General features: G+C 40.8%; 1 protein-coding gene across 1 annotated transcript; it reads left to right on the forward strand.

Moving 5' to 3' along the window:
* JMJD7 (Jumonji domain containing 7) lies at positions 1–27,002 on the forward strand. The gene is made up of 7 exons (XM_080281077.1): positions 1–165; positions 3,314–3,388; positions 4,719–4,872; positions 6,490–6,643; positions 6,879–7,035; positions 20,551–20,797; positions 26,056–27,002. Exons 1-7 carry the CDS (start codon positions 159–161, stop codon positions 26,225–26,227), a joined length of 966 nt encoding a protein of 321 aa, XP_080137203.1. The 5' UTR covers positions 1–158; the 3' UTR covers positions 26,228–27,002.

Below are 27,002 nucleotides of genomic sequence, written 5' to 3' on the forward strand. Positions count from 1 at the left end.
ACTGCTAAATGATATGCTTGTAGAGTGTGATAACAAAGAACTACATAATTTAGAAATGCTCTGAAAACACGGTAGCAACCCAGTCCTCAACAAATTCAGAAAAGCAAAGCTGTGAAGTCTTAAATTTGGGTACATCCACGAAAGCCATCCAGTGTGCAATGAACAGTAAGTTTACAAAAAAAATAAATAAAAAAAAGGTAAAACAGTGGAAAGCATAATCCAGTAAATAATAAGGTATTATGCTGTTAGTAAGGAGAGTAGTGGCATTTTCTTTACCGGTATGTGACATTGTCCTTGGGAAATGAAAAATTTTAGTTGCGGAAGTAGGCTATTTGAACCTCGGAAAAGAAAGTAGCGAACTGTATCGTGGGTAGTTTACTGGTTCCCGTATTTACTTATATACTATTTTTTTTTTGGTATTTACAAGTGCACAGGGATTTGGAATCTCAATTTTACTCTTACAGATATTTAAATCTCACCATTGCGAACATTTTGAACCTTAGAAACAACTTCTGCAAATGAATATTAATGCGAAAATAGATTTTTGAAAATTTTCCGAAAAATTACTCTTTACATAGTCTGGCTATACGTGAGACCCATTGCGGCACGTGCTTAATGCATAGTGGTCCTGTCTTGCATGTGTCTACCATCATGTCACGGTGCACGTGACTTATGGGTGGGGCTAATGCATGTGTCTACTGTTACGTCACGCGCTATCTGCTCATGCGTGAAGTTCAAACTGATACAACCGGCGCGCAAATTTGAATTTCAGATACGCTAGGGTCTCGCGGGATTTGAAAGTCAGTTCATCTCCAGCCACGACCTGTGAAGCCTGCAAAATTACCGTAAGTACTTCAGGAGCTGTAAACTGGTGAGTAAAGGCATTATTTCATATTTACACCCGGTTAGGTTAGGTTAGATGAAGTTTGGATAATGTCAAGGGGGGTCTGGGGGGCAAAGCCCCCCAGTTAGAAATCACGGCTAGGGCTGGGGGGTCTGGGGGGCAAAGCCCCCCAGTTAGCAAACACGGACTCCCTAAGAAGCTTAAAATTTCATTTTTCCGAAGGATTTTAGTGTTTTCGATTTGAATTAGATAAGTTTCAGTCGGAAATCACTCATTTTTGTGTGTGTTCCCCACCCAAAATCCCGCTTTCCCACAGGTTCCCCATTGTTCTTGGCACGGAAAAATATAATTTTATGGCTTAGTTTAGCTTAGGAGATAATGGTTTGCTGGTGACAGCAGGAGGGCGATTGTTGGTGCGAGGCGGTGGGGAGTAGGCCAGACGGCCCGGCGCGCAGCAGCCTGGCTGGTGAAACCAAGGTATTTCTGGTGGTTTTTGATATGCTGTGAATTATTCTGACCTTCATTTCTATTGCAGATCAATATATTATGTGATTTCCCCCACCCAAAAACCCCGGATTCGCCCATCTCCCCCATTTTTGTGGGGGGAAGGGGGGGTGGGTGATATCTTAAAATATACTGATTTGTGGCAGAAATAAAGATCAGATTCGTTCAAAACACATCAAAAACTATCAGAAATACCTTGGTTTCACCAAAAAAGACGTCCCTGTGCACTTGTAAAAAATTACCTTTTTTTTTTTTACCTGGATCCACATAGAGTGGGGTCCTAATGTCATAGGCTAGGTAATTTTCCTTGAACATCTATCTAGTTATTGCCAGATGCCTTAATTCCGTAAAGGATGGTCACAAACAAGTTGCCTCCTCATCACCCTGTGTTCTGCCATTTGGCTGCCCTATCTCCAGCGTACACCTCCCCCGTTCACATATCTCTACACTCCAATTTTCCATCTCATCCTTGGTCTTACAGACTGGAGAATTTCCACCCTTATCTTATCACGTGTTGAGTTCCTGACTGATTTTTTTTTTTTTTTAATTCCTTTGTAGGATATATTGTCATTCTTGCTCTATGTTACAGGGTCCACTCCTTTTGGGATCTAAAATTTCCATCCAAGAACAGATGGTTTGGATCTTGAGGATCCTGCTGATGTACAGCCCCAACCTTTCATTCTCACTACACAGCATTTCTGACAGCTGGTTTTGATCACCCTTTATAATACCATACCCCTCTCTCATACTGCTCAGTGATCCAGGGACTTCAGACCAAGTGTAAAACCTTTTCCTTTTACAGTAACCCCAGCTGCTGGAGCAATGGTTTCATGATTGCACACAGTAATGAGACACAAGACTACCAATAAGTTTTCCACTGACAACCTCAGTTTCCACTTTCTGTCCTATGGTGATTGTTATTGATATATTACAGTTCTTCCACCTCCATCCTTGGAAGATCTCACCTCTGTCCTCTGCTTCTAGCCTCTATTGACTGTAACCAATTCAGACACATATTAATTTTGGGGATCAGTCCAGATCAGTTTGTCATAGGCTTCTGAGACCAGACTCAGTACTAAGGAACCTCGTTCTTTTGCCCAGATTTTTTTTTTTTTTTTTTTTTTTTCCTGGCTACCATCAACTTTGGGAAGTCCTGTATTGCCAGGAGAGTGAAATACTGGTATGGCTACAAACTTGGTGACTAGCCACACAGTCATTGCTTTTCAGGTAAAAAATATTCTACCAAAAGTACATGAACTTATAAGACAAGCTGAGACTTTCTCAAAGTTCAGTGTACCTATTTGCCAATGCCCAGATGCCTTCATTTCGGAAGAGGTGGCCACAGATGAATCACCTCCATGGCAGGACATTCTGTCTTCTCTCCAAACCACTCCTCTCTCACTCATATACTACTTCATCCTTTCCCACTCTCTCATCCTCAGCCTCTCCCTTCACTCCCTCCTTCTCACTCACATCCTTCTTTCTAGTCAGTCTTTTATTCTCAGTCTTCTCCACATGACCAAACCACTTTAAAGTAGGTATTTCCCCTAACACTTTTCCATTTCACTGTAGGATTATTTTCAGCCAGAATGAAATATAAAAAGATGTAGCTACTTGTGCTGAAGGAGTTAGAGATTATATCAAACTCCTATAGCCAGGGGACATCTTGCCAAAGCTGAATAAAATCATCTGGAATTTATCAAACTATGAAGATGTAGCTACCCAGGCAAAGGGGTTAACCCTGTGTAGTGCTAGCTGTTTATGTCTCTCACTTTCAGAAAAATTTGATGTCTATCTATCTCTCTATCTGTTGCCAGATGCCATAATCCCGTAAGGGGTGGCCATTTGTGATAATATTATGAGAGTTAATGGTTTGGAGTCATGCTATTCTAACTTGAGTAGAGTTATTTGAGTACTGTACTTCATTGTACATTCCCCATTTCCCATTTATCTGTTTGTTTTCAGATCTCAAGCAGATTAACCCAGAGACCAGTGGGCATATTCGAGAATGCCTTCTTGAGTTGTCCTCAGAAGCCAAAGGTAAGCAGTTTGGTTTAAAACTGGGGTGCTGTCCCAGTCAGGAATTGGAAGACTGAGCTCCTATCAGTTTATTTATAAATTGTTTTGTCCCTTTTCATTAGCTTTGAAATAAGAAATAGAAATATCTGTTAAGGAAATCAAGTATGTACCATACTCCTTATTGCACTACTGAAGGTAAGCATAATAGGAAATTTGAATTTTTGAAGACACCTGATATATAGAAGAGAGAGAAATGTGTTGAAAGTGAGGGAAACAGAGGTTGATAATAGATAGTCAGAAGAGATTAAATGAGTTTAGCAGACATTGAAGTAGCAGATGTCAAGATAATTGATTGCTTTGGAATGAGGTAAGGGAAGTTATACAGTAGATGCATGTAATGAGAGTGGCAGAAAAGTGAAGGGAATGAGTGGTAAAGTGTTAATGAACAGAAGTTGGGTATTGAAGTAGTGGAAAGAATATTTCAGCTGTCGTTGAATGTGATAAGTAAAGGAGGTGCTGTGATATCAGATTGTGGGGTAGGGGTTTACCACAGAACACCTGGAGGAAGACAGAATAGAGGGCAAGATCAGTAGAGGAGAGGTATTTTCAGCATTATAAGAGCTCAAGGCAGGAAATGTGTCAGAAGTGGATAGTGGAATGGAGAAACGAAGTTGGAGGGGAGTTACAGACTAGTCCTGGAAGCTGTATAGATTTTGCTTGGAAACAAAATAAGAGTGCCTGAGGAGTGGAAGGAAAGTCCTGTATAACTGCAAAGGAAAGGGTAGCAGATGAGAATCAGGTATGGCTGCTTGTTGAATCTGTTATGTATGTAATACAGTAACTGTGTAGAGGTTGGAGAGATTCTTAATGCATACCACACACTCGCTTTTAGTTACCTCAACACAAAGGGAATACATGGACAGTGATCTTTTCCCCAAGTACCAGGAATACCAGAAAGAAGGGGTTAGATATCTATTTTGAAGACTTGGAATTGTGTGAACTTCAGCTTGCAATTTGTGTGGATGAAATCTCTGGCTAAGAGCTTAAGGTTAGCCTATGTGACTAATTACAAAGGTTGTTGCTGCCCTTCACTCTCACTCTACCATCAGTGTTTCCCGGACAGTAAATCAATATCTAGGATTATAGGGTGAAGTGTGGAGATTGACGGATATTTACCTGTGGGTACCATTTATATAGGAGTGTTGTATATGTTTATTTTCACGTTCATGTTCGTATTGAAACACAAAGAATCTCTTTTTATTTTTTTATACAGTATTAACCACTTAGAACATCATAATTTACATTTTCCAGTTACAGTACAGAGTATACTATACTGTTTTACCATTTTCAGAACTGTACCTAAACAATGAGGTACCTGTTCTGGATCACATCCCAACTCCATTAGAATTTTACCGCGATTGGGTCGCACCAAACAAGCCTGTTATATTCTGTGGAGCAGTAAAGCATTGGCCTGCTGTCAGAAAGTGGTCAATAGACTATTTAAGGTTGGTAGCTCCTTCTGATTATGTTAATGATAGCATGGTCCATATGCAAGTCATGTCTTTGTTGTCTAGCAACGTACTCTGCTGTTTGCAGATTATATAAAAGTTTCAGTAGTGACTGCATTTAGGAAGGAGGAGGCTATGTAGATATTCAGGAGGTGGAAGGAGATAATAATATGTCTGGATTTAAATGTTATTGTGGAGAAGACAAAGGTTATGGTTTGTTGGGTTGCTGCTACGGCTGCTGCTGTTGTTGTCAAGTAACCCTGATCTGTCAGGATGAGCATACTCATTAACTGCAGGCAAGCAATCACCACTGCAGGGCTGTCCTGTTTGGTGAATCAATGGTCCCTTGTGGCAGACATTATCTCACCACAGCAAGTCACGGTGAAGAGTGTGGAGGTTTGTTTCCCAGATGGATGCTGCATTTGCATCTCACCACACAGTTAATTGGGGCACCATTATGGTATGCAGTAATCTCTTGATTATCCAGATGGCCATTACCCAGACTCTGTGATCTGGCTGTTCCAAACTATTATTCATATATTTTTTCCCACTTCGGACAAAATGCCTGTGTCCGTTTCAAAATTTCCTCCTGAACGGGCGAGAACAGCCCGGTGGTGCCACTATGTTGGGCTGTTTTGTTTACCCTGTGTCCGCCAGACACCCACATTGCTCGCTCTCAGTTCATGCAGGTTGTTTTTGTGGCGAGCAACTCTTCCCGGACCGTTGTTATGGTGGCGTACGTGGTATCTTTTGTGGTGGTTCCCTGCCTCTTTCAGGCCTTACTGTTCCTTGCATGCCTGTTCCTAGGATGTGTGATGATGGCCACTTCACCAGGGAAAAGGAAGAGGGTAATGCTGACTCTTTAGAAGCAGGAGATCCTGTGTAAGATTGATGCGGAATGGTCGAATCATGAGTGTTGACATTTATTTTAATCAAGCATACTGTACTGTACCATGATTTTATTCTGTTTTACCATGATTTTATTCCATTTTACCATTATGTTTTGTGTGGCCACTGCATTTTTCTTGTGTAGCTGTTTTTTTCATGTTTTTTCATGTCACTACAGAGTATGGCCCTGCAGTTGTGATTTCATGTCTGTGGTTGATGGGTCTGCTTGACCATGGTAATTACTTGGCTGTAGTTTATAGATCTCCTTGACCAGATAGAGTAGTATTAAACAACTAGAACAAGTGTTGAACGATGTACTGTAATGGCCTTTTACACTAGCTTTCAAAGTTAGGTTATGTACATAACCTAACTTTGAAAGGATGATAAGGGGAAAAATCCTCTGTCCGGATGGAGCCACTACCCAGACATGCCTTTGGCTTTGTTACCTGGGATAATCAAGGGATTATTGTATTTCATTCTCATGTTGGTACCTACTAGGTTAGTGGTAGCTAGTCACCTACATCTAGTGCCGCTTGCTGATTCAAGTTGTTTAGTAATACCCAGAAGTGAATTCATATTGCATCACAGTTTTGGAAAAATGGTTACTTATGTTGTCATTATTGTCATTGTTGTCTTTGTCATCATCTTTGTCTCTTTTTCTCACCTTAGGATGGGATGAGGCATGCTGATAGATTTTGTTGTATAATTGTTAAAAATTGTTTCCAGAGAGCGAGTAGGGAGCAAGAATGTTAGCGTGGCAGTGACCCCTAATGGGTACGCTGATGCCCCCAACAGTGGGTATTTTGTAATGCCAGAAGAGCGTACCATGACCTTTTCCTCCTTCCTTGACATTATGGAAGCCCCAAGTAGCCAGCCAGGGGTAAGTCAGGGACGTTTCTGATGGAGTGGTCCATAGGTACATATATGCCATTTATAGTGTTTGCAGTTCACATTTAGTACATTGTCAAAACTTATGTTATTAAGGACAAATTTTAAAATGAGTCTTTTTGTACTGTGAGCAGTTTGTAATACAGTAATACCACAGTAAAACAATTTAATAGTATTTTAAAGCTTACTTTTATGTTGCCTTAATTGACATGGCTCATTGTCGTCAGGTATTCTATGTCCAGAAGCAGAACTCCAACTTCACAGAAGAGTTTTCTGAGTTGCTGTGTGATGCAGCTGTTGATGTTCCTTGGTTCTCAGAAGCCCTTGGTAAAGCACCAGATACAGTGAACTTCTGGATGGGTGATGAGAGAGCTGTCACCTCAAGTGAGTAATATGTGCAGCCTTTGTAGCAGTAGTGTTGCAGCCATTATCCAAAACATGGGGTAGCAAAGACTGTGACTTGATCCTTCCTCCTTTATTGTCTTGACATCAAACCAAACAGGCAAAGCAGGCAGGGACACACACAAGTACAGTACAACCGTAACCAAATAAATGCAGCCCTATAACCATATGGTTCACTAAATTCAAATAATATACCAGTACATATCACTTATCAAATATAACAAAGTTATATAAATAATCCATGAAGAAAAATATACAGTAGACTTACATCTGTGCTCCTATAAAGTGCAAAAAAATGGCAACCCCATGGTCTCTCATTGCCTCGTGCTGTCATACTGAGAAAAAGCCTCGTTTTCGGCTTGCACTTCAACAGCGGAAAGCAACAACGAACCATTGGGGCAGCAAGTCGATCCTTGATTCACACGGTCACGTGTTTCCTATCATAGCTTCAAAGTCATCATGAGATAAGAGTTAGATCATCGAAACATTTTACGAATTAAATACAATGAGATACACCATCTGTGCATCCACTGATGACGAGACACTGTAATAAAGGATAAGAGATAATGCACGTAAGAATACAATATAACAATACAAAACAGTAACTTGGAATAATGCTCAAAATATCTGGAACATCCCGGCCCCTTAAATGTGACTCTTAAAAAGGAACATTTACCTCAGTTTTACAAAGAAAACTTCAGTCATCCCAGATATAATTACCCATCAAAGTATGCATAATAAAACATAAGAGACTTCAGCTCCATCAAATAGGAAATGGAGTGAAGGATTTTACACTATAAAATTACAAACCGCCACTTTCCTGGATACTCTTTAGCATGTCATTTGTTTTGCAGGTCATTTGCCTCCAGTAGACACAATTTGTAAATAGGTCATACCAATATATTACCCCTAGTTTTCACCTAAGCCGACCGAACTAGTCCATCCTTTCCCTGGAAAACCTTAAGAATGCTTCCTAATGGCCAAATTCTTCTTGGTGTGTTTTCTTCAGACACCAGCATCACATCCCCCCACTTGGAAATTTCTTTTAGACTCCAACCATTTACGCCTGAGCTGCAGAGTGGGAAGGTATTCACGAACCCATCTCTTCCAGAATTGATCAGCCACACACTGTACATGTCTCCAGTGTCGTCCAAATACATCATCCTTACAGAACTTTCCAGGTGGTCCCTTGTTACACGAGCGTAATAACAGCAGGTGGTTAGGTGTGATGGCTTCAAGGTCTTGAGGATTGTCTAACATAGGGGTCAAGGGTTGTCCATTCACTATGGCCTCTGCCTCACAAAAGATTGTATCAATGCGCCAATCATCCATGACCTGATCTTTCTTTACAGACGTAAGCACCTTATGTGCTGACCGGATCTGCCTCTCCCAGACTCCACCCATGTGTGATGCAGCCGGAAGATTAAATTCTCACGTTATCTGATGACGCAGTAGATATTCCTTGGACCTATGGTTGTTATTCCACTGTTGTACTGTCTCTCTTGAGTTCCCTTTCTCATCCTACAAAATTTGTTCCATTGTCAGACCTAATCTTAACTGGAACCTCTTGAGGGCATTAATAAATGAATCAACATCAAGAGAATATGACTTAATATGAACTGATAACCAAACTACACTCAATCCTCGTAAATCGCGGCAATTTGGGTCTGGACCACTGCAGCGATTTACAAATTCCGTGGTTTATAAATAATAACTCTTATGTGAAAAATGAATTTGGGTCTGGACTTTGGCCAACCACCCCCCACAGCACCCTACCTACACCTGTCTAGGCACCATCAAACACAAACATACAAATTTAGGAATATTCAGTGCATGTATTTAATAGAAATAAGCAGTGTTAAGGGATCTCACCTTAATCCTATGACAATATTGCTTAAGTGAATGGAATGGGGTGGTGTTGGGAAGAACTTAGAACCTCTCAGCATGAGTTGGAGGTGCTCCCTTCTCAACACGACAAATGAGCTCCAAACGTTGACTGTACGACAATGGCGGCTGCTTCTTGATGCCATACTGCTTAGAGCGCTTCATCGGGGGTTCGGGAGGGGCCATGGAAGGTAGGAGGCAGGGGGGAAGGTGCACAAAAAAGGCAGATAGCTCTCGTACTCCACGGCGATGGTCTGTAGTGTGCAGACTGGCGGGAAGAACAACAACAACGTGGTGGCAATAGTATGCACACTTGCCACCAGTGACAGGTGATGATTGGTTGTTGGGTCGCGATTTTCAGTTTGAATGCCGCGGTTTACGATTCTTCTCGGAAAAGGCCCACTTCGGTGCTTAGGTCCACGATTTTCGTGACTTAACAGCGATTTAAGGGTGCCGGCAGTCTGACAGCCACTTAGCCGTGATTTATAAACACTCGATTTACGAGGATTGAGTGTAGTGAAGAAACACCCATATCTTTTCTCCCTAGTCCGGCCCCTTCTAACGAGGAAAGGTCCAAAGCAGTCCACTCCAACCTCTAAGAATGCAGGTTTTCCTGGAGTTACTCCGTCTGTTGGGAGGCTTGCCATATACTGAACTCCAGTAGTTCCACGTTGCTTCTTGCATGGTGTACAGCTTTGTAGTACCTTGTTGATTGGCCAGACTCTTGTAATCTAATATTTTTGGCGCAGCAAGGACAAATCATATTCCCTGCCAGAATGTTTTGCAGCATTTCCATGTAGGTCCTTTTCAATCAATGTAGCTACGTGATGCTCCCGAGGTAGTATGGCAGGATGTTTAGCCTGGCATGACATGGGTGCTGCTTGTAGCCGCCCTCCTACTCATAACAATCCATATTCAGCAAGGAATGGTTCCAGCCCATAGGTTTTGTTACCTTTGCTAACTCGCCCACGTTTCTTCAAATCCTGCAGCTCCTTCTTAAAGTATTTCCCTTGAAGGTACTTGAAAATGGCTGTTTCTACCACTTCCAGTTCAGGAACATTTAAGTTAAATTTAGTTGTCCTCTTCAGTCTACTCTGATGTAAGCATTTACAGAACCTTTATAGCCATCCAATCGTCTCTTGCAAGTGATGCCAGCAGGAGTATCTTACTAATAAGCATTCCATCCTATCAGAATTATCAGCCTTGATTGCAAATGACTTCATGCCCTTCTTAACTTCCTTGTCATTGCGGAGATCAGGTAAGCAGTCTTCTTGCACAGGCAAACAGGTTTCATTTTCTATAAAACTCCGGCCCCTGTCTCCACCTAACAGAAGAGCCATTTCATTCACACTCAATTCCTTCGATACATCATCAGCTGGATTGGATTTCGAATCCATATAGAACCATTCCCGTGGAGAAGAACCATCATGTATTATGGCTATCCTGTTTGCTACGAAACTCTGAAACTTCTTAAGCTGGTTTTTTATATGTTGCAATACTATCATGCTATCAGTCCAGTACCTTTATTCCAGCAGTTCTACAGTCAGTTTTCTAGTCAGCATACTGTTAATCCTCACTGCAGCAACAGCCGCAGACAACTCCAATCTCGGAGCTGTCATAGGATTAATAGGTGCCAACCTAGATTTAGCAACCAAAAAACTACAATGAACTCTTCCACTGACATCACAGATCCTAACATATGAGACACACCCATAGGCCTCCTGTGAAGCATCACAAAAATGGTGTAGTTGATAGGAAAGTAACTGACTAAAATCTTGTGGCAGTATGCACCGCTCTACTTCAAAGTCTCTCAGCTTTGGCAAATCAGCCAACCATTTTGTCCACCTTTGCTGGTTTTCTTCACTCAGCTCCTCATCCCAGCCTTTCGATTTCTTGCATTCATCCTGGAAAATGACCTTGGCTTTTAGGACATAAGGTGACACAAATCCCAAAGGATCATAAACTGAACTCATTATGCTCAAGAGTCCTCGTCTGGTGTATTCACACTTTTTCGTTCGAATTCTGATACTGAGGTAATCTCTTTTCATATTCCACTCTAAACCTAGTGAGCGTTCCACTGGTAAATCATCTCTGTCCAAGTTTAGGCTCTGTGTAAGTAAATAATAAATTATTGGTACATATGTATATATGCCGTGTATTATATGTTTACTTTTATTATATCTATTAGATAAGATTGGTTCATGAATAACAAAGCATGCAGTGACGAACAAATGAGTGGCAGTGATACGGTGTCAGATGTATATTTCAATACGACTGTTTCATATACTGTAGTTTCGAATTGTACTCATTTTTACCTTTGGCCAGTCGATTTCTACAAAAGTTCAGGATTCTCTTGGCCAGCAAAGAGACAGCACCAGTTATAATCTCTTGTTAATAAAGGCACTTTGCAATGGACCTTTGTTTGACTCTGACTGTTCATTATTTCCTTACTCGTCTCTTTTGATGGTACAGAATCTAATACCTGTTTACTATTACTTCCCCACTTTGTAAGATGGAAACCACCTCTAGCCAACAGATGTGACAGATGCTGAATTAGTAAAATTGCCTCCTGTTCAGTCCGAACTGATTTTAAACAGTCGTCAGGATAGAAGTTCTCCATAACTGACTAGTGCAATTTCCGGCTATGCTCGTCAGCGGAGAAGTGAAAATGCCGCTTTATTCTTCACCAACATCCGTGGGCTTAGTACCAACTCAAATTCAGTCCATTTTTTCCTACAGTCCATATCCCCTCTTGCCCTATTCCTCACAGAACCACAAATCTCACCGACTGCTGATATATCCCCATATTGTTTTCCCGGTTACCATCTCCTCACAAACTTCCGTAACAAGGGTGGCACCTGTTGTTATATCAAATCCCAATATGCACTTGACACCATTTTAAACTTCACTTTACGCAGTTTTGATTACTCATTGTATAAACTAAACTGTCAGAATACTACCAAATATATCTGTGTCGTCTGCTGCTCCCCCAGTGCTTCTTCTGAACCCATTGTATTTTATTCCATTTCCACACAGCTGAGTAACCTTAATCTTGCCCTTAGCACAGAAATTACCATTTTGGGTGATTTTAACATACATAATGTTGAATGGTTATTGCATTCTGCCAGGACTGACGATGCTGGTCTAGAGTGCGAGCTGTTTGCAGAATCGTTTAATCTCACGCAACTGGTAAAGCAACCAACCAGAATACCAGATAATCCCGACCATAATGTCCATCTTTTGGATCTGTTCTTGACAAATAATCCAGATCAGTACAGGATTGAGGTATTGTCTCCACTTGGATCCTCTGACCACAATCTCATCAAAACCTCATTAGTTAGCCCCCCCAAACCTCCCCATTCTGAACCTGTCAGGGTGACCCGATGGCACTTTGATAGGGGAAACTGGGATGAATTTAGAAATTATCTTGCTGACATTCCATGGCAGTCCTTCTTCTCTAATGATGTCAGTTCTACCCAGTCCCACATTTGTGACTTCATACTAGCTGGTATGGATTTATTCATACCAAGTCAGCAATTCACTAAAAGATCGAACTCTCCAAAATGGTTTGATAGCAACTGTGCCAGAGCAACAGCCCAAAAATCATCAGCATATAACTATTACTTAAAATAAAAAACATCTGAATCATGCTGTCAATTTAAAATTGCTAGAAATCATGCAAAAGCTGTATTAAATCTTGCTAAATCAAACTATCTTCAAATCCAAGCATCAAAACTACTTAACAACCCTAATGACGATAGAATATTCTGGTCAACTCTCAATTCTTTCATTAATAACTTTAACAAGTCATCATCCGTTCCCCCACTAAAATCTCCTGATGGCAACATTACAAATGACCCGTGTGGGAAAGCAGATATCTTTGCCAGTACATTTGCCAGAAATTCTACAGTAGAGGAAGCCAGCCAGAACGTCCCATCACTAGAACTTGACTCTCCCGAAAGTGTTCCACTTAATATACAGACAAGGTACATGAAATCCATCCTAGACAATTTACCTACCAACAAAGCTCCAGACCCAGATGGAATTCCGCCAATTGTTTTGAAAAAGTGTTCCCCAGAACTTGCCTCTGTTCTTGCTAAATTATTCAGAATATGCATCCATACTTCTTCATTCCCTAATTCATGGAAAGAAGCCAATATCCACCCAATTCCAAAGAAAGGAAGTTCCTCTGACCTCTCTGATTATAGACCAATAGCTGTCACATCTTCTCTTGGTAAGGTTTTTGAAACTGTAATTAATAAGCACATAGTTAAACATCTTGAATCCAACAACTTAATTAGTGATAGACAGTATGGTTTTTTGCCAGGAAAGCTCCACCATTGACATACTCAATCTTCTGACTCATACCATCCATCAGTCAGTTGACTTACATGATGAAACTCACGCTGTAGCCCTGGATATTTCTAAAGCTTTCAATAGAGTGTGGCACCATTCCCTGTTGTCCAAACTCCCTTGCTATGGACTAAACTCTTTTGTTCCTTTGATTTCCTCATATCTCAGCAGCAGAAAAATAAGAGTAAAAGTAGATGATGTATATTCCAATTTCCACTCAATTAACGCCGGCATGCCGCAGGGATCAGTTCTGGCACCAACCCTGTTCCTTGTTCATATTAATGATCTCTTATCTGTCACCCACAATCCCATCCATTCATATGCAGATGACTCAACACTTCATAGTTTATTCACACTCAGACATCCATTTACAAAGTCTGATATCTCTAACTCTCAACTCAGTACAGCCATCTCTTTAAACTAAGACTTATCCACGATCAGTGAATGGGGACAAAATAACCTTGTCTCATTTAATGCTAGTAAAACTAAATATATACAATTTACTAATAGACAGGTATTGCCAGAATCGTATATTACCTTCAGTGTTACAAATACAGTATTCCCATTTCCAAAAGTATTGAAATTCTTGACGTCTCGCTTAACAATGCCCTCAGCTGGACCTTTCATGTCAGATCACTTGCTAAAACCGCCTCAGAGAAACTTGGATTATTGTACAGAATCCGTAACTTATTCACTGACGAGCAGTTAGCTATAATTTATAAGAGTCATGTGCGCTCTCAGCTTGAATACTGCTCACCCTTGTGGAATGGATGTGGAAAGGTTGTATTGAAACAACCAGACAAAATTCAGAACAAAGCTGTTAGAATTATTAATAACCCTGCTATTGCTAACAAACTACCTCCCCTACAAGTAAGAAGGAATGTTGCCTCCCTTGCATTATTTTACAGATATTTTTATAGCAAATGCTCAGACGAAGTTGCGTTCATTGTGCCACCTCTCCATGCCTTCCCTTGTGCTACATGGGCATCTGGTAGTGCTCATGACTGGAATGTCACTCAGCCATTCTACAGAACTTCTGCCTATCAGAATTCTTTCATTCCCCGAACTGCATCTCTTTGGAACTCGCTTCCCCAGAGTTGTTTCCCTCCAAACTTCAACCTACATCTATTCAAGTCTAACTGTTACAGATATTTTATGAACAGAGGACACCAGTAATCCAGTGCATGGATATTTTTTTTTTTTTTCCCTCTGTTCTGTTGGTTTAAAAAAAAAAAAAACTCCAGCTCAAAATCATTTGTGTTATCCTCTGCAGTACGTCGAAGGGCAGAGTTAGCACAGCTTGGACTCCAAATATCCCCAAACAGGTGCACCATCATTCTGTACTCTGCTTGACTTTTAGAAAGATCCCCCTCTGGCCTCCACAGAAATCTTAAGCACATTGCGATGTTCTGGAGAAACATGCATCTGGTAAAACATTGCCTCTATGTCGCTCATGACTGCTACTTTATCTTCGCAGAACCTCAGCAATACGCCTTTAAGCTTATTTGTTAAATCAGGTCCTTGCAGAAATGCTTTATTGAGCGATGTCCCACAATATTCAGCCGAACAATCAGACACGATACAAAACTTATCAGGCTTACTTAGACTAAAGACATTGTGATGTGGAATGTACCAAGTTCTCCCTGGAAAAGCATCTGCCTCCTCTACTGGTACATACAATAGATTCTCTGTCTCCTCCTTGTAATGCTGGTGCAAGTTAGGATTTCTAGTAAACCGTCTCCCTAGAAACTGCAGCCTCTTCTCCGCCATGCTATGATTTTTCGGGAGCTCAGGAGGACTCCTTTTAAATGGGATGTCAAGCTGATAATGACCCTTTTCTACAGTTATGGACTGATTCCATATGTCCCTGGCCTTCCTGTCATCTGCTGAATATTGAGGGCAATAGTCTGCAAGATATTGCCCTACATCTACCTTCCAAAACTGTTCAACCTGTGCATCCAGCTTATCATCTCTCCCTGGTACTGCATGAATAAAGTTACAGACCGACTCACCCTTTTTGCAAGTTCCGCATAGTGGTCCATTTATAGTCCATCTCTTCTAGTGTCTGACATTTTTTTTTCCACATTGGAGCATGCCACTCGCTACTGTACACATTATATTATTCATATTTAGAGAAAATATGTTGTAGTGTTCAGATAAGAATCCAAATGCCACTTTAGTGTAAATGTGGTGTGGGAATAAAATGAGCACTAGACCTGCGAAAATCAGCACTTCTGTGGCGTAAACATGAGGGTAAGGAAAGGTGATAGAGAAATATGAATTGTATATATGTTTAAAGTCTTGAGGAAGCATTTACCCTGTTGGTATATTTTAATGTAATCAATGCTTCTTTATTGAGGTATTTAATGTGCATGGTAGAGTTGTAACTTACTTCTGCTCTTGCATAAATCCCAGAATATCTGAGGATTGACACCTCTATTTTATGCTGATCTGACCACACCCAGTGGGGAACGGGGCAGATGTGAGGCAGAATGCACTTATCATTCAAATGAGAGGGACATATTACTCTGAGTTCTCTCTGTGTCGCAGTTGTATCTTTCTGTGGCCAATAAAGAGAGAGAAATCTGCTCAGTTTTCTGTCACCTGCACGCACTACCTACCATTCCTTCATCAGGATCTACACCAATTCCCACCATCTCCTGTGTGTGAGAAAGACATTGGTGGAGAGTGTCAGCTGGAAGTGACTTCGACTAGGCGGAACATTATATCTTGATAACCTGCTTGGAACAGTGCAGTCACGCCTAAGCTAATACATAATAGTGGTGATCAGCTGTGGGTTCCAGCCAGCTGATACACATCATAAAATAGTGTGAACAGCATACAGTTCTCCAAATTTACCAGACCTAAGCTCAAGGGGCATAAGAACTTTAAGTGTGTCTTGTCCAATCATCAGAGAGACTCCATTTCCATGAACTGGCCCCATACGTATGTCCTGAAGGTGATGCCAATGCTTCACGTCGTCTGGAGTAGCTATGCTGTCTTTCCTTGCTGGGAAATTCTGCACTGCGTATACTTATGGAATGTCAATAACCTGTCGCCTTTTCTTGTGCATCGAAGCACCCGATACTTCTAGTGATACCTCTGTCGCCAAAGATTCATTTCCACTACTCAGAGTGGCTAAAGACAGTACTGTCTGTGTTCCTTCTAGTCCTAAATCTTGAACCAAATCCATAGAACAAAGTGATCTATTGCTCCTTGGATCCAGCAAAGCATGGGTCCAAATACATTTATCACTTCCCTTTCCCTGCACCATAACTGGAACAAATGGAAGTGCTACACGAGTGTCGTCCACTCCACCTGGAGCACAAGCACAGCTCTGGGCAGCAATACTTGCATTATTTCCAGATTCAGGCAAATATTCTACTAAAACATCCTGAATAAGCTGTGAAAGAGGTTGAAAGGCCTGATGCAAAAGCTCTAAATGTTTCATATGACAACCCTCAATTTCACATGCCTGTTGCCAACAGTTTTGAGACCGATGCCTCGTAGACCCAAATTTTCTTCTGTTTAACAAAATCCAATCTCTTCTTTGGGCTTAACTTTAGAAACTGATTGCACTTACTTAATTGGTGATCTCTACACATCCAACAGGACATACTTCTGGTGCTACTCTTCAGACTATGAAAGGGACCTCTTTTACTCTCTGCTGCGTCATCTACTGCCTGTACAATAAAGCTAACACCCCTTCTCTTTAGTGCTGACTTGTCATGAACTTTGTGCTCTTTAAGTGAACCAAATACAGGGTTATTAGCTTCTTTAGCTACTTGATCTAAGAACTGCATTAACTCGGTATCTCCCATTCTCATCTAGTGTTTTAACTGCTGTCGTACGCCATCAAGCTTGGATGAACAATGGAAGCTGTTCTAATATCTTCACCACAATTCTTCTCATATCAGTCTTATCTGATCTACCTAATGCTTCAAGAGTTTCTTTACAGCTCCTTACATTATCAGCCAAGTCTCTTAAAGACTCTTTATCTGAAGGCTTGACAACTGATCTCTCGGTAATTTTACGAATCCATGATTCTACAATCTGGTAATCATTACCAAAGCACTTCTTCAATAGGTGTCTAGCCTGTTTGTAACCTGCATCTGGTTCCATCACTGCACAAGAGTCTATAACCTTAGGAGCCTTACTACTACAGTACTGAAATAACCTGTTCAGCTTTGAGGCAGAGCCCACCTAGGTGTTACCCACACAATGATCAGATGTTCTTATGAACATCCAATGTTTAAAAGGATCCCCATCAGATTTGAACATTTCAGTCTTTGGAAGTTGCAAGACCTCAGTTAATTCTTGCTGGTGCCTATTCTGGATTGAATTTTCCCTAGAAACACTAATACCTCTTTGATCACTATCTCGTATGTTAGTCAGTCTTCCACGTATGGGGTGTGGCCACTCAGGAGCAGCAGGGTTTATCACAGATACTGGTTTCTGATTACCATTTTCTAACACCAGATCTCTGTCGTAATAATGCCACTCAGCCTCAGGCTCTCTAGGCAACTCCATAGCATTGTGGTCCATTCTCCGATTCACACTCTTATCACCAGCCTGATTACCACTGATTTCGCTTGAGGAAAGTTCATCCACAGCTTTCTCACTGGAGGCAGACACTATTTTCCTGTCACCCTCCATTTTTTCCAAAACTTCTTCCTCAGTGGCTGCAGGAGCTATATCAGCTTGTAGTTTAAATGTTCTAATTCCAATTCACTTTCCATTCTTTTAAGTTCTGTTTCATACTTCTGCCTCTCAAGAACTGTTTTATGTCTTTTTATAACTTCCATCATTTTACCCTTTGCCATCAGTGTTGCCTATTTTGCAGCTTTTATTCTCACATTTGTAGTTGAAGATACAGCTGAAGTCTTATCCACTCTACTTCCACTGTCATGTGGTCTAAGTCATCGTGACATTGGACATTTTGTAACCATAATTGAGCATCATTTAAAATACTCTGCAATTCACCATTAACCCATTTATAATATGTCTCAGTTTCCCTAATTCCTTCCAAGTCATGTTCCCTTTTTAAACATCCAGATAGTTGAACATGTCTTTTCCAGAGATCATGCAAACCATATTCAATTTCATCGATTTTTCAAGCACTTGCCATGGCTGAACACCATCAGTTTTCAGCAAACACTTAAGTTCACTACCCTTTTTGTGTTAAAGCACCAGTAATCCTCCTCCTCGAGAACACTTAATTTCTGGTATTTTTCTCTAGTTACTTTTTCCCAGTCTAGTATATTTCCACTGGGTTCTCTTTCACTATGACAGGGAGGAGCTGAAGCACCCTGAATATCATTAGTATCAGACATAGTGTTAAATTATTTGAACCTCAGTTATCACAGTACATAAATGCAGTAGGCATATCACATCAAAAACATCACTATTTTACTCAAATGGCTCTGCTGACACAGTGGTGTGAAACTGCACAATTCTGTTGCAAATCTTCATTCCGAGTCACGCCAGGTCACCACCGGTCCACTTGAAGAAGATTTGTACTTCTTGTTGCTGCCATTATCCAAAACAGGGGTAGCAAAGACTGTGACTTGATCCCTCCTCCTTTATTGTCTTCACATTAAGACCAAACAGCCAAATTAGGCAGGGACACACACAAGTACAACTGTAACCAAATAGATACAGCCCGATAACCATATGGTTCACTAAATTCAAATAGTATACCAGTAATGTCATACCTAAGACATATGACTTATCAAATATAACAAAGTTATGTTAGTAAGCCATGAAGTAAAATATATAGTACACCTACATCTGTGCTCCAATTAAGTACAAAAAAATGGCAGCCCCAAGGTCTCTCATTGCCTCCTGCTGTCACACTGAGAAAAAGCCTCATTTTCGGCTTGCACTTCAACAGTGGAAAGCAATGAACCACTGGAGCGGCAAGTCAATCCTTGATTCACTCAATCATGTGTTTCCTGTCATAGCTTCAAAGTCTTCATGAGGTAAGAGTTAGATCATCGAAACATTTTACGAATTAAATACAGAGAGATACACCATCTATGCATCCACTGACGACGAGACACTGTAATAAAGGATAAGAGATAACGTACGTAAGAATACAATACAACAAAACAAAACAGTAACTTGGAATAACCCTCAAAATATCCGGAACAAGTAGGAAGAAGAAGAATGAAGGATGGTACTATAGTATCATGTAGGATTTGTAATGAAAACCAAAAAAGGTTCCATAATCTGAACCAGAGCTTGAATAACTGGAAGACAATTAGAACCTGACACATCTTAGTTACAGTGGCTTATAGTAATGCAGGAGAAGGATACCGTTATGTGGTGGCACCGATAAATTGTATTGCTCTTCTGTCTGGTTATGTAAACATCCCTCGACTATGTCCCTGTTCCCCAAAAGGAGGATGGTGGATCATGAGAGAAGGGCAGCTTAAGCCTACAGTCTGTAAAGCTAACATTGCAGATGAACTGGGGGCTGCAGCTACTACTACTGCTAATAGTGGTTTGAAGTGATGGAGCAAGTGTACAGTGGTTATGGATTTCAGATAGGTTGGTTTTGGACGTAACATTAGATAAAGCCACATAAGAGTTACCGTGGCTGCTATCTAATATATCCCTAATTAGCCCATATTATAATTATTCCAGTTTGTGATATTTGAAATAACAATTGTTTTCTCCTAAATGCAACCCAATCGTAAATAGAGACGTGCCTTTATATGCCATTAATATTCTGTGTTCCTTATCAAAGCTTTCTATAAGCCTGTATAACTTAGTGGAGATCTGATCTATTTATCCCCTGCCACGCCAGAAACCAACCAGTTGTCACCCATTAAACATTGTGTTAGCTGCTTTACCATCTCTGTCAATATTCTTCCTGTACCATGTTCCACAATATCTCATATCTTTCACCTTATTTTTGTTGAAGGGAACAATCAAACTTTATTCCACTTCCCTAATACAGCCCCCATTCGCCCAGCGTTTCAGGCATTTTTCCCACCAACATTGTATTGCAGCCTCCCCTCTACATTTTATCATTTCAGCATATAGCTCATGAAATCTTGTTACAGTAGAGATAAACACTGCCAAAAGTAGGAATAGCATGCCAATATTTTCAGCAGTTCATTTGTGTTATACCAATAGTTTTGCGAATCTTTAATTAATAATCTTCAAAGAATTTTAAGGTTGCTGTTGTGAAGATATGTCTCCAGAAAGATGATACACTACAGTATATTTGTTTTTCTTCTTTCATCCTATCAGTGCACAAGGACCACTATGAGAATATTTACTGCGTGGTTGCTGGCCACAAGGACTTCATTCTCCTTCCTCCAACGGATGCACCTTGGGTACCTTATGCCAACCTGCCCCCAGCCACCTACAAGGAAGTCACCCCTGGGAATTTTGAGATTCAGAAGGCAGAGGGAAGTGATGTGCCCTGGATTTGCATTGACCCAATCAAACCGAACTTGGAACTTTATCCACAGTATAAACATGCATCTCCTGTCAGGTGTTGTATCTTTTCTGTAGTACAGTACTCTGTTTCACATTTTAACCCCCGTTACTCCAATAATGAAGTTCTCATATAATTCTTTTCAGTTCCAGAGACTCAATAATCCTAGGGGATATGTTTTGAACTTGAGAAAAAATATGGCCTTCCTTAACCCTTTAACAAGAAGTCTCTCCTGAGTTGAATGAAGTATCGGTGTTATGGAGAATAAAATACAGCGCGGTATATATATATATATATATATATATATATATATATATATTCTTATTTAATGCAAGGAAGAAGGAACCAAAGGCTGAGCCCACAAAACTTTCCTTCCAAGAAAAAAAATAAAAATACAAAAGAGAGCCAAATTCAATATCCATTCGTTTCAAGATGCCTGGACACATTGCGTTTGAAAGACTGGAGATCATAGGAAATAGGAAATACAGACAGAGAGAGACAGTCCCAGAGTTGACTTGTTGCATAAATGAAGGCCTGGGAGTAGCGGTTAACTCTTGCATTAGAGAGTTTGACAGAAAAGGGATGAGAGTTTGTTGCTCAGTGGGTGCTATGCACCTGTCATAGAGGTGGAGGTATGAAAGCAGACAGTTCAGAGGAGCAGTGACCATTGAAGTAGCGATAGAGAAGAGAGTTAGAGGCAGCAGTGCGGCAAAGAGACAGAGGTTGAAGGGAGCCAGTAAGACTAGGAGAGTTGATGAGACGAATAGCCTTTGACTCCATCCTATTAAGAAGAGCTGTATGGGGAGCCTCCCCACACATCAGAGTTGTACTCTAAACAGGGGTGAATAAAACCCATGTATAAAGTCAACAACTGTGCAGTGATAAAGAAGGCACAGAGTTGGCTTAGCACACCTAATCTCTTGGAAGCAGATTTTACATGAGATGCAATATGATCTTTCCAAGATAAGTCCCATGTGAATGAAACCCCAAGCATGTTCGAGAATGGTGCAGGTTTGAGCTGGATAATATTAAACATTAGTTGGTACTCCTGTCGAAGATGTTGGTGGGTTGATAGGAGTAAAAACTGAGTCTTTGATACATTAAAAATAACAAGATTATTTTTGCCCCAATCAGAGATACAAGCCAAGTCAGACATTAGGTGTGTCATAGCCTCATCCCTAGTTTGTTGAAGTAACTGCCGAGGTGGACGTTGCAGAAACCAAATGGAAAGGTGAAGAGTGGAATCATCAGCATACAAGTGGCTAGGATTAGATGTACAGCTTAGAAGATCACTGATGAGTAAAAGGAAGAGAGTTGGTGATAGGACAGAGTCCTGAGGAACACCACTGTTGATAGATCTAGGAGAAGAAAAATGGCCGTCTGCGATAGCAGCAACGACCAGAAAGGAAGTAATAGATGAAGGCACAGATAGAAGGATAGAAACAGTAAGAGGGCTGTTTGGAAATTAAAGATTTATGCCAGACTCAATCAAAAGCCTCTGATATGTCAAGTGCAATGGCAAAGCTTTTGCCAAAGTCCCGAAAGGAGGATGACCGAGTCCGAAAAGTAGGTGAGAAGATCGCCAGTGGAGCGTCCCTGACGAAACCCATACCGACGATCAGAAAGAAGGTTGTAATAGGAAAGATGCTTTAAAATTTTTCTGTTAAGAATAGATTCGAAAACTTTTGAGACACAGGATGTTAAAGCAATTGGATGATAATTAGAGGGTTGGGAATGGTCACCCTTCTTTGGGACTGGCTGAATGAGAGCAAACTTCCAGCAAGAAGGAAAGGTACAAGTTGATAGACAAAGGCGAAAGAGTTTACCTAGGCAGGGTGTAAGCACAGAAGCACAGTTCTTGAGGACAACAGGACGGACTCCATCAGGCCCATATGCCTTGTTAGTATTGAGGCCAGTAATAGCAGAAAACACATCAGCTGAGGAAATTAGTTGTAAGAAAATCAGAGGGGGGGCAGTGATGGAGGAACAGCACCGGAATCGTCTAAGGTGGAATTGGAGGAGAAAGTTTAAGAGAAGATCTTTGCTTTATCAGTAGAAGAAATAGCTACAGAGCCATCAGAGTAGAAAAGAGGAGGGAAGGATGATGAGGTAAAGTTGTTAGAAAGGTTTTTGGCAAGGTGCCAGAAGGAGCGGGAAGAATTTGAGTTGGAGAGTTGAGAGCATTTAGTAAGGATGAAATTCTTTCTAGCAGAGCGAAGAACAGACTTAGCATGATTCCGGGCAGAAACATAAAAAAGATGTGATTCAGGGGTGGGTTGGCTTTGTTACCATTTATAGGCCCTCTCCTTGTTGCGGACAGCATTAGAACAAGCATGATTAAACCAAGGCTTTCTTGCATTAGTCAAAGGATATGAGAAAGGAATGTATGCTTCCATGCTTGAGAGAATAACCTCCTTAATGCGCAAGGCACACTTAGATGGCTCCCGGCCATGGAACAATAATCATTCCATGGAAAATCAAAGAAGTACTGCCTTAGGGCCTCCCAATCTGGAGCTCCAAAGTGCCACAGACGACATTTCTTTGGAGGGTCCACAGGCCGTACTGGAGCAATAGGACAGGTTAAGGTAATAAGGTTATGATCGGAGGAGCTCATTGGAGAGAACAGATTAACAGTGTAGCAGAAAGATTAGTTGTAAGGAAGAGGTCAAGTATGTTGGAGCTCTCTCCAAGGTGGTCAGGGATATGGGTAGGGTGCTGTACAAGCTGCTCTAGGTCATTAAGGATAGAAAAGATGTCGGCTTGTTCACCAGGTGGATCAGTGCAAGGAGAGGAGAGCCAAAGGTTGTGGTAAACATTGAAATCTCCTAGAATGGAGATTTCAGAGAAAGGAGAAATGGATAGAATGTGTTCTCGTCGTAGAAGTAAGATAGTCAAAGAATTTTTGATTGTCAGTAGAATTAGGAGATAAGCAAACAGCACAGATATATTTAGTTAGAGAATTACAGGAGAACCGAAGCCAGAGAGTAGAGAATTCAGAAGAATCAAGTTCAGGAACACAAGAGCAAGATAGGTCGTTGCGTATATATACACAACTTCCATCTTTGGCTTTGAAATGAGTATAGAGAAAGTAGGAGGATACAGAAAAGGGTTTGCTGTCAGTTGCCTCAGACAGCTGAGTCTCGGTAAGAAAGAGAAGGTGAGGTTTAGAGGAAGAGAAGTGGTGTTCGACAGAGAGAAAGTTAGAGGAAAGGCTGCGAATGTTGCAGAAATGAAGAAGAAGTTAGTCAAACAGTGGATCCAGGCGACTCAAAGAGTTGTCACTGGGAGAGGGGCGGATGGTGGGAGCATTTATGGTCCCCCTCCCGGGGACTCCAAGGCATGGTATAGGTGTACCAGTTTCCTTTTTTTTTTTTTATTTTGAAAAGGTAGTGTAGTGTTTACTGTGCATGTAGAGTTTTTTTTTTTTTTTTTTTTTTTTTTTGACAGTTAGAGAAACAGGTTTAGAGAGCATGCTGGCCTACTCTCTGTGTTACTGAAACACTGAAAAAGTTCAGCAAAGGGGGATGGTCAGGAACTAGTCCCGAGGGCTGATGAAACGGGAGCTCCAGGTCTCCCTGTCATCAGCATTCCTTCTCTGTGCTACGGTCTACTTACATTTTTTATATATATATATATATATAAAATGTTATTTGATTGAAGGGATTAATATTTGTGTGTCCCTGTTTGTCATAAATAACCAGTCATTATAGTGTATATGGAGGGGCCATTTTTTCTTTAGGGACTTTCTTAACCCCCTCCAAATAAAAGCACAAACCTGATTCATAACTTACCATTTCTGAAGCATTCTCACTGGTCTGAACCTCAGCTACACCCTTACTGGTAACTTTATTTTTAAAGTGTTGATCTTGATGGTCATGTGGAGAGAATGGATAACAATAGAGTGGTGAAAAAGGTTTATCTGAACTAATTTAAAGGAGGGAGGAGGCGAGGAAGGCCAAGGAGAAGGTGGAGAGATATGGTGGATGAGTGTGTGAGGAAGGGAGGTATGGAAGTCGATGAGGCTAGGGGACTGACGAGATTTAGCTGGCTGGATGATTGTTGTAAGAAGTGCATGATCAGGGATTTGGCACCCCATTTGAACTTGACAGCATCTGGATTGACTCTATCCGATACCTTTATGAAGCTGCAGAATGTGGTGAAAGTTTTTGCTGTAGCAGATTGAGCCAGGATTCTGGGGGCTTGAATGGTGAGTGAATGGAAGCATGGCCCATTGGATTGAGCAAACTTGGGCTCTCTGGACTTTATTACTTCTCACCCTGCCCTTGGGTGGAGAAGGAAGTCTGGATGATGATGATGATGATGATGATGATCTGTGCATTTTATATTTTAATATCCTCTATCTCCCCCTCCCCCCTCCCTATAGACGTCACTCATATACATTCTCCTAATCACTATCATTGTCTGGAAATAGCAAGAATGTAATAAAGAAGACTTCATCATGCTGAATGGTTAATGTGTATTGTTGCTTGTATTATTCTTTTTTGTTGTTGTTGTTGTTAAGGTTATACCACCATATACGGTATCTCCCGTGTGAGGTTTGTAATTTTTTTTTTTTTTTTTTTTTTTAATGCAAGGAAGAAGGGCCAAAGGCTAGAAGCCTGCAGAATTATTTCCTCCAAGCAGAAAAAAAAAAAAAAAAAAAAAAAAAAGTTTCAAGATACATAGATTTTTGCTATTGTATTTTAGCTGTGGCCCTAGGTTCATTTGAAACATGAGCCTGGTGGACTCCAGACTTAAGCTTGCCCATGCCTGCAGTTCACCATCCTCTTTTCAGGGGATAGGGAAATAGTGCATTACCTAAAGAGCATTCATTTATTCTTCACTTCACAAGCTTTATTTTCACTGGAGACTTCATAAGACCACTTCCATAGTGAATTATTATGCATAGTGTATTCTCATCACTTCCTGATGTTAATATATGGAGAGGATGGAGAATCAGAGAATGGCTAGAAGCATGTATGTGAATGAAGTGGTAGAGGAGAGGTGGAGGGGGAGATCAAGGATAAGATAATGGGATGGAGTGAAGAGATATATGAGAGAGGGGTGTGTGAGTTGGATGGAAAGCAACCAAATGGCAGAGGATAGGACACTGAGGTGATTTGTTTTTTGTCACTCCTCATGGGATTATGGCATCTGCATACATGCATCAAGAGCATACTAGATACTAGATTAAATAAATGAGTAATGTACAAAATTGATTGTTGTGGAAGAAGTTTACATAATCTTCATAGCCACTGACAGTACAGCACCATAACTGAGTCAGCTGTATCATCTACACTGGATCTTCCCCACAGGTGTCGAGTATCAGCAGGTGATGCCTTGTACCTGCCATCACTGTGGTTCCATCATGTACAGCAATCCCATGGCTGCCTGGCTGTCAACTTCTGGTATGACATGGACTATGACATCAAGTACAGTTACTACACCTTCCTGCAGAACCTTACTTGGCAAATGAAGCCATCCTAGTTCAGTCTCTTCCATCCTATAACATTTTTTTCACTTCAATCAGGCCATCACCAGATAGTTTCCTTTAGCTTAGAAGAGCCCCCAGATCATTAAGGTGGTCTACATTTAACATTTTGAGTTTGAAAAGTCTCCTCTAAGGTTGATAAAATAATCTGAAAATAGCAAGAATATAATGAAAAAGACATCACCAGATTGAAGGGGTTAATGTTTGTGTACTGTATTCCTTACGGTGTCCAGTTTCTGCTTCTTTTGCTAAAATTTCCAAGTGTGCATTGCTGCAATAGTGTAATATTATAAATACTGTATATATGCAGTATACTCTATGAGATATGTTTATGTGAAGCTACAGAATGTGGTGAATGTTTTTGGTGTATCAGGTAGAGCCATGAATGTTTTTGGCATATCAGACTGAGCCAGGATTCTGGGGGCTTGAATGATGAGTGAATGGAAGCATGGCCCGTTGGATTGGGCAAACTTGGGCTGTCTGGATGTTGCTACTCCTCACCCTGTCCTAGGGTAGGAAAAGAGGTCCGGATGATAATGATGATGATGATATACAGTGTACAGTAGGCTATATATTTTTTAGCTTACCAAATTATGTAAAACCTTGAGTGGTCGCAGTGTTAATCTCTTTACTATTAGGGGTTTCACACACTGGTGGTAGTGCAAATAAGATAATCATCATCATCTAGTAAGTAAACCATTATCATCATCCTCACCTTTTCCTCATCTAAGTGTGGAATGAGGTAGAATCTGGGAAATAAAGTATGACAGA

Source organism: Coenobita brevimanus, chromosome 87 (assembly GCF_032717465.1).
Source record: "Coenobita brevimanus isolate Jiangsu-jjx chromosome 87, ASM3271746v2, whole genome shotgun sequence".
In the NCBI taxonomy this organism is placed as follows: Eukaryota; Metazoa; Arthropoda; class Malacostraca; order Decapoda; family Coenobitidae; genus Coenobita; species Coenobita brevimanus.

Excerpts from the sequence above, each read along its gene's own strand:
- JMJD7 (XM_080281077.1), top strand. Across the intron at positions 4,873-6,489 it reads TGGTCAATAGACTATTTAAG|AGAGCGAGTAGGGAGCAAGA; the intron begins GTTGGTAGCTCC and ends AATTGTTTCCAG. Across the intron at positions 6,644-6,878 it reads CCCCAAGTAGCCAGCCAGGG|GTATTCTATGTCCAGAAGCA; the intron begins GTAAGTCAGGGA and ends CATTGTCGTCAG.